This window comes from Takifugu rubripes, chromosome 11, assembly GCF_901000725.2.
Source record: "Takifugu rubripes chromosome 11, fTakRub1.2, whole genome shotgun sequence".
NCBI lineage: Eukaryota > Metazoa > Chordata > Actinopteri > Tetraodontiformes > Tetraodontidae > Takifugu > Takifugu rubripes.
In genome coordinates this window covers 16,153,585-16,161,962 of record NC_042295.1, presented here as the reverse complement: position 1 = coordinate 16,161,962, position 8,378 = coordinate 16,153,585, and the positions used below count along the sequence as shown (strand labels likewise).

At 52.3% G+C, this 8,378-nt stretch overlaps 2 protein-coding genes and 1 long non-coding RNA gene across 3 annotated transcripts in view; all 3 read left to right on the top strand.

Annotated features, from left to right (window-relative positions):
- Positions 1 to 1,809: 1,809 nt before the first annotated feature.
- On the top strand, positions 1,810 to 6,293 carry spcs2 (signal peptidase complex subunit 2). The gene is made up of 5 exons (XM_003976921.3): positions 1,810 to 1,870; positions 2,964 to 3,047; positions 4,044 to 4,204; positions 5,695 to 5,829; positions 5,905 to 6,293. Exons 1-5 carry the CDS (start codon positions 1,817 to 1,819, stop codon positions 6,089 to 6,091), a joined length of 621 nt encoding a protein of 206 aa, XP_003976970.1. The 5' UTR covers positions 1,810 to 1,816; the 3' UTR covers positions 6,092 to 6,293.
- Positions 5,240 to 5,677, top strand: LOC105418466 (uncharacterized). The gene is made up of 2 exons (XR_965669.2): positions 5,240 to 5,506; positions 5,538 to 5,677. It is a non-coding gene; the product is annotated as an uncharacterized lncRNA (long non-coding RNA).
- Positions 6,294 to 7,747: 1,454 nt separating the features above from the next.
- Positions 7,748 to 8,378, top strand: part of abcg1 (ATP-binding cassette, sub-family G (WHITE), member 1) — a 21,179-nt gene continuing 20,548 nt past the window's right edge. Inside the window, exon 1 of the mRNA XM_029844213.1 lies at positions 7,748 to 8,074. Coding sequence (XP_029700073.1) covers positions 7,852 to 8,074 — 223 coding nt within the window. The 5' untranslated portion in view covers positions 7,748 to 7,851. The remainder of the gene's footprint in view (positions 8,075 to 8,378) is intronic.

Below are 8,378 nucleotides of genomic sequence, written 5' to 3'. Positions count from 1 at the left end.
GTCTTATTTCAACGCAAAAAACACCGTCTTATATTCGGGCCAATACGGTAATACACACAGGACCTTAGTAGGAACACGTATCAGCCTCTGCTGCTCAGACCTCAGAAATATTCTCCACTTGGCCTTGAACACTTGAGGTCTTACCTGGAAAACACCTGGATCCAGCTGTTGCTCAGCATGAGCCAGCGGTTGTTGGTGATGGGAAAGATCATCAAGGAGAAGTTTGAGAAGTTTTCTCAAATTGGAGAGAACCTTTAAGGTGTCAAACAATCTCATTCGTGAGTTGTGGATGTGCTTGATTCCATATCAGGACGCGCACGTGTGCATGGACACGTCTGTAATGTATGGCCACCTCTCAGCTCAGGTGGGTGGAAGATGGTCCTTTTCCATACTTGATGATGAAGGGGGCAGGACGTTCCAGTGTGTGCAATACTGCCGGTTCTAACCAAACGTATTGGGTTAGGGTTAGTACTCAGGTACTGACCTGTCGTTTCAGGATGGAGGAATTTTCTAGAAGAATGTTTTTTCTGTGGAGGAGAAAGAATCTGTATTTTTCTGTACAATGATGACTTTGAGGTGTGCGACCCTCTGGGGAATTGTGATGTATGTGGTTGCAGACAACCCGGGGGCCACATTCTGGAACCTGGGGGCCACACTCTGGAGGGGGTTTTGTTGAAAACACCTCATCATCCACCTGATGAGGTGAGATCAGGCTTCTTCCAACAGAACCAAAGAGCAACATGCAGGACATGTTCAGACTGCTGTGTTCAGGTTGATTTGGTCCACTGTTAGGGTTAGCAAAGGGTTAGGGTTAGCAAAGGGTTAGGGTTAGCAAAGGGTTAGGGTTAGGGTTAGCAAAGGGTTAGGGTTAGGGTTAGCAAAGGGTTAGGGTTAGCAAAGGAAGATACAGTTACTTTCAAACATGGCAACACACATGGTTTTACACACCAAATGTCTCTACACACATGGTTTTACACACCAAATGTCTCTACACACATGGTTTTACACACCAAATGTCTCTACACACATGGTTTTACACACCAAATGTCTCTACACACATGGTTTTACACACCAAATGTCTCTACACACATGGTTTTACATGTAAAAAATGTTTGCTATTCAAACTTCCTTCTATCAATGCATGTAACTGAAAACACCGTTAAGTGTTAATGTTTAATACCAAATCGGTATTTACCTGTGTGTAAAAAGGAAATAAAGGTGGTGATATTTAAACAGCTGCTTCATTTTACATTAAATGTTCACATTAAATAAAAATAAAAAACTTAATTACAAAATCCAAAACAATTCCACATCGAAAGATTTTTTTTTTTTAATCAACCATTGTTTTTACCCCCCAACCATGTCCCTTAGGGGGCTCCGTAGATTTATATATTATATATTATACCCTCTAAGGAGCTCCATTTCCCATTTTAAGCGAATTTTCAGCTTTTTGTTTTCTGATGAAAGATTAAAACATGTTTTGAATGGACGTTACATTTTGAAGATGTTGTGGCTAGAATGAGTCTATTTTACGATCTCAAAGGAAACATTGACTAAATCATATTTGTTAATTTTAATGACTCAGGAACAAATGACAGACTCTTTAATTGTATGCTTGATATTATCTGTCTCCCGGTTATGCTCTTAAAATCCATCTGGTCTCATGAAAATATATTTTATTAGTTTTCATCGGTGACAACAAACTTTACAGACGTGACCAATAAAAACCTCATTTAGGCGGTTTAATGCGACCAATGGCGTCCCGCCTTTCCGTGTCACGTGGCGATAGGAGCCAATCAGAAGAATCCAGGTCACCATGGAAGAGAAGATGGCGGCTGCGAGGAACGGCAAGACTGGACTCCTGGAAAAAGTGAGAATTAAATATCTTCATTTTCAGCGGGGAATGTTTAGAATTAAGGAAAGATGAGGAGAGCAGAGTGGAGCTCTGTAGCCGATGATTGTCAGCATGTTGGCTCAGCTCTCAAAAAACACTAAAATACACGTCGCCTTTATACAACATCAATGTTTGCAAGCTGGAGAAGAATGAGAAGCTTTGGGAGCTCTTGGTCCAGCAGCGTTGCATCAGCTTAATTCAGCCTCCTTTTCTCCAAATTCAGTTCAGTTTAGTCGGTTTTCAGTGCCGGGCGGCTGCAGGTGCTCCGGAGCCGCCAGCATCCTCCGGAGCCCGGCTGGAGAGCGACTCTGAGCCGCTGCAGCCCTTCCAGGAAGGGCTGGGGTTCGGGACCTTGCTCACGGGCACCTGGGCAGTGATCTGAAGGTGTTCTGGCAGACCCCTTCTACCACAACACCTTCCATGTTTTGTCTCCACTGGGACTCGAACCCAGAACACTCTGCTTCTCAGACCTTGGGAGGTCAGCCATCGGGGTCATCCTCCAGGAGCAAACCGTCCCGGAACCAGTGCTGAGCACCGTCCACCGACGTCGAAGGGTCCTGAACACCCAGCCATCTGGATACGTCTCAGTGGATGCTGCGTACCCTGACCCAGGTCCAGACAGCCACCGGGCCTGCAGCCCGGCTCATCAGTGACGGATCGACCGCCAGGCTTCCCTCCGGAGGCCAAACGTTCGGGAGTGGCTGTACGAAGCGCTACCAGCTGGGGTCCAGTGATGCTGGCATTCAACCAGGGATCAAAGACACACACGACTACGATGCTCAAGGGACCAAAGGCAGGGCGGCTCAGAGTCGCACTCCACCCGGAGCCAAGGAGCGCTTCACCTGTAGCCGATGTCTGGCTAATGTCTGTAGAGCGATCTTAGCCGCGCTTTGAGAGGGTTTTCCTTCCTTTATTATTTAAACAGTAAAATAAATTAAGTTCTACCACAGTTCTGCTGTTTAATTTTAGTTTCACGTGTACGTCAAAATATCAAATGTTGTTTTCAAAAGCTTTTATAGATGACATTGATCAAAAGATTGAATGTTTGACTGTAGTTCTAATATTTCAGTGGCGAATTGATGAGAAGCCAGTGAAGATCGATAAATGGGACGGAGCCGCTGTTAAGAACTCTCTGGATGATGCTGCAAAAAAGGTGAGCACTTCCTGTGGCAGGTGAGCACTTCCTGTGACAGGGCAGCGCTTCCTGTGGCAGGTGAGCACTTCCTGTGGCAGGCGAGAGCTTCCTGTGGCAGGGCAGCGCTTCCTGTGACAGGGCAGCGCTTCCTGTTGCAGGCGAGAGCTTCCTGTGGCAGGGCAGCGCTTCCTGTGACAGGGCAGCACTTCCTGTTGCAGGCGAGAGCTTCCTGTGGCAGGGCAGCACTTCCTGTGACAGGCGAGAGCTTCCTGTGACAGGACAGCACTTCCTGTGGCAGGGCAGCGCTTCCTGTGGCAGGGCAGCGCTTCCTGTGACAGGGCAGCGCTTCCTGTGACAGGGCAGCGCTTCCTGTGACAGGGCAGCGCTTCCTGTGACAGGGCAGCGCTTCCTGTGACAGGGCAGCGCTTCCTGTGACAGGGCAGCGCTTCCTGTGACAGGGCAGCGCTTCCTGTGACAGGCGAGAGCTTCCTGTGACAGGCGAGAGCTTCCTGTGACAGGACAGCACTTCCTGTGGCAGGCGAGAGCTTCCTGTGACAGGCGAGAGCTTCCTGTGGCAGGGCAGCGCTTCCTGTGGCAGGCGAGAGCTTCCTGTGGCAGGGCAGCGCTTCCTGTGGCAGGGCAGCGCTTCCTGTGGCAGGGCAGCGCTTCCTGTGACAGGCGAGAGCTTCCTGTAGCAGGGCAGCGCTTCCTGTGGCAGGCGAGAGCTTCCTGTGACAGGCGAGAGCTTCCTGTGGCAGGGCAGCGCTTCCTGTGACAGGCGAGAGCTTCCTGTAGCAGGGCAGCGCTTCCTGTGACAGGCGAGAGCTTCCTGTGGCAGGGCAGCGCTTCCTGTGGCAGGGCAGCGCTTCCTGTGGCAGGGCAGCGCTTCCTGTGGCAGGGCAGCGCTTCCTGTGGCAGGCGAGAGCTTCCTGTGGCAGGGCAGTGCTTCCTGTGGCAGGGCAGCGCTTCCTGTTGAACTGATGTGTAGCTTGTTCTCGTTGCTTCCTGATCCAGGTGATGCTGGAGAAGTTTGGCTACGTGGAGAACTTTTGCCTGGTGGACGGCCGTCTGCTGATCTGCTCTGTGTCCTGTCTGTTCGCCATGCTGGCTCTGGTCTGGGACTACTTACACCCGTTCCCAGAGTCCAGACCGGTGCTGGCCTGCTGCGTTGTCTCATATCCTGTAATGACAGGAACTTTCCACAGTTCCTCGTGTATTTCTTCTATGATTGTAACACCTGACTGGCAAGGGATGCTTTAGTAGGGGCAGGGTTAGCTTCTTTAGCCCAGAGCCAGTTCCATCCTCCCCACATCATACCTCCTGGCCAAGGCCCCTCCACTGGGCAGCTCACCCATGGCTCTTCCAAGAGTTTCTCTGTGCCACCTTCCTTGATAGGGTTAGGGTGTTGGGCTCGGGCGTGGGGTTAGGGGCTCGGGCGTGGGGTTAGGGGCTCCGGCGTGGGGTTAGGGGCTAGGGTGTTGGGTTAGGGGCTCGGGCGTGGGGTTAGGGGCTCCGGCGTGGGGTTAGGGGCTAGGGTGTTGGGTTAGGGGCTCGGGCGTGGGGTTAGGGGCTCGGGCGTGGGGTTAGGGGCTAGGGTGTTGGGTTAGGGGCTCGGGCGTGGGGTTAGGGGCTAGGGTGTTGGGTTAGGGGCTCGGGCGTGGGGTTAGGGGCTAGGGTGTTGGGTTAGGGGCTCGGGCGTGGGGTTAGGGGCTAGGGTGTTGGGTTAGGGGCTCGGGCGTGGGGTTAGGGGCTAGGGTGTTGGGTTAGGGGCTCGGGCGTGGGGTTAGGGGCTCCGGCGTGGGGTTAGGGGCTAGGGTGTTGGGTTAGGGGCTCGGGCGTGGGGTTAGGGGCTCGGGCGTGGGGTTAGGGGCTAGGGTGTGGGGTTAGGGGCTCGGGCGTGGGGTTAGGGCTCCGGCGTGGGGTTAGGGGCTAGGGTGTGGGGTTAGGGGCTCGGGCGTGGGGTTAGGGGCTAGGGTGTTGGGTTAGGGGCTCGGGCGTGGGGTTAGGGGCTCGGGCGTGGGGTTAGGGGCTAGGGTGTGGGGTTAGGGGCTCGGGCGTGGGGTTAGGGGCTCCGGCGTGGGGTTAGGGGCTAGGGTGTGGGGTTAGGGGCTCGGGCGTGGGGTTAGGGGCTAGGGCGTGGGGTTAGGGGCTCGGGCGTGGGGTTAGGGGCTAGGGTGTTGGGTTAGGGGCTCGGGCGTGGGGTTAGGGGCTAGGGTGTTGGGTTAGGGGCTCGGGCGTGGGGTTAGGGGCTAGGGTGTGGGGTTGGGTTATAACATACACATACAAACCCTGGCACCTGCCCCTGTGTGAACATAAAGTAATTTTTTATGGTTGTTGCCATGTTAACAGTCAGCTGGGTTAGGGTTAGGCCTTGGTCTACACAGGTAAACTAGGGTTAGGCCTTGGTCTACACAGGTAAACTAGGGTTAGGCCTTGGTCTACACAGGTAAACTAGGGTTAGGCCTTGGTCTACACAGGTAAACTAGGGTTAGGCCTTGGTCTACACAGGTAAACTTACTTTTCTACTGAAATGATGTAGAGTTAGCATGGTTAGCCTTAAAGGTGATACTGGAGGTCTGTGGTATAATTAGCATTAGCAGCTGAGTTTAGCATGTTTGCTTTACCGTGTGTGATGGCGCATGATTCTTGACCACGCCTCCTTCACCTACTTCATCATGATGGGGGTCCTCACACTCTACACTTCCTATAAGGAGAAGAACGTCTTCCTGGTGGCTTTGCACAAAGATCCAGCTGGGATGGATCCAGACCACATGTGGCATCTGTCCTCGTCGCTCAAAAGGTTTGAGACGCCGCCTTAAACGGTCTATTCTGCCGGCGTCGGGTGATGTGTTCAGGACTCCTCTCCTTCACGCAGGTTCGATGACCAGTACACCCTCAGAGTGTCCTTCACCGACGGGAGGTCAAAGCGCTACAGGGAGGCGGAGTTCACCAAGTCTGTGTCGGCCTTCTTCGATGACAACGGGACTCTGGTCATGGATCAGTTCGACAAGTGCTTTTCCAAACTTCACGACACGCTGACATCAGAGAAGAAGACCAAGTAGCCGTTAAGAGCCGGGAGGCTTGATCACATGATGGTTCACCACAGATGTTTCCTGTCTCCTGTCTTTGATCCTTTCCATGTTTTACTCTTTGAAACGCCCCCCCCCCTTGGGGACGTGCACCTTTGTCTAGACAGGAAGTTTGATGTGGCGCTGGTTCAAAATCACCGTTTGTCACTGGTGTGAATTAAAGCATTTAACGGCACTATTGCTCTTTGTCATTGTTGCGTTAAGCATTGATTCTGATGGCGCTACGATGCTAAAGTTCTTCAGTCTACCTTCGCTTGTCTGGTATCAGCAGGTGAGCACGTTTCTGTCTTTGATGTGACTGGAACTGACCAGAAGCTCCACCAGTCCGAGTGCTGAAGGTCTCGCTTGTTCCTTAGGTCCGCCAGCAGGTGGCGCTGCAGGGACCGGCGGTCACGGCCCAAAACTAGACGGACTTGATTAGACTTTGATAGCTAGCATTGTGAAAAGGGGCTACATGAACGTACTAGTAAGGACCTTTACATTAGCCTTATTTAAATCATTTAAATCAAGTCTTCTCATCCCAGTCCGATGGTGTTTTCAACATTGTGAACGCGCATCAGTGAACCGGGACCGAACCAGAACCGAGCCGGGCTAATGCGACACTTCCAAATGAGTTTGATTAACATTTCATCGGCTTAAACTGGTGAATAACAGTGAAATCTGCAGCTCAGGTTAACAGTCATTGTTCAGACCCGAGTTATCTTCAAAGGTTTAACGGCTCCAGGACGCCCATCTCCAGACCATCTCCAGGGTCCCAACCCCCTCTGCACGTCCTCGGATCCACCCGCCGGATCAGCACCTCCAACAGGAACACGTCGTGCTTTCATATCAGTTCTTGTGCTTTTTTGATGAATTACTAAGTTATATTTTGACCTCTACACACACGGTCACTCATGCACGTGCAGCTGGGCCCAGTCTGAAACACCCCTGCGCCCTTTGGGCCCACGTGGGGCCACGGAGCGTCTCTGAGACCTGGAAGTGGAGCATCTTTTGCTTCATGCTCCACTGAGCAGCTTCGTGGGAACGAAGGAAGGTTCCGCCTCAACACGGTGTCCAGTTCTCTTAATGATCCAAGGATTAAATGAGCGTTCCACCAATCACAGAGGCCGGTGGGCGTGGTCAGGCAGTGGGTGGAGTCCTAATGGAGAGAAGCTGAGAAGTGGGAGGAGGCTCAGTGTCTCAGTCCTGGCCATCATGGCCTGTCTCATGGCCGCCTGCTCCATCCACAATCCCACCATCACCAACTCCATCATCTTGGTGAGTACTGCACCTTGACTGGCCCAGAATAGACTGGACCGGTCCGAGACTGGACTTGGTTGAGCCTCCTACAACTTCTGTTGTGCGGCAGCTGGAAGGAGTTTGACTGATTGATGATGAGAATCCATATTGAAGATGATTGATGATTGATACGTGTAACTGGCTGGACCCAGTTGATTGTTGGTGAGTCCATCAGGAACTGACCTGGTCCAGGAACCGGAACCCTTGAGGCCTCCAGACCTTCAGTGAGATGTTTCTTGCATAATTTCAACCATTCCACTCACTTTGGTTCAGGAGCTTTTCATCCATCCTGAAGAACAGCTTTTTGGAGGTTTTACTTGAATGTGAGGTGCACTGACGCTCGTTCAGCCCGTCAGTGGTAACGATCTCCAGATGTAATCTTTGATCATCATGTGATTGTGATTGAAGTAAATTCTTATCCAACCCTCCAGAACACAAATGGACCACCAGACCTGATGCTGGACCCACGTACTGTGAGCATCTCGATGGATGAGCTGGTGAAGCAGCAGCCGGCCGGCGGTCCGAAGGCCCCGCTGCTGCACGGACATGGCGAGAAGGTGGTCAACAAACTGACGGAGGCTCAGAGGTTCTCCTCCCTACCACGGCGACCAGCCGTCAACATTGAGTTTAAGAATGTGTCGTACTCGGTCAGAGAAGGACCCTGGTGGAGGAAGAGAGGTACGCCACGCCTAACCCTAACCCCAACCCTAACCCCAACCCTAACCCCAACCCTAACCCTAACCCCAACCCCAACCCTAACCCCAACCCCAACCCCAACCCTAACCCTAACCCCAACCCCAACCCCAACCCTAACCCTAACCCTAACCCCAACCCCAACCTTAACCCTAACCCTAACCCTCTAACCCTAACCCTAACCCTCTAACCCTGACCCTAACCCTCTAACCCTAACCCCAACCCCAACCCCAACCCTAACCCTAACCCTAACCCTAACCCTAACCCTCTAACCCTAACCCTAACCCTA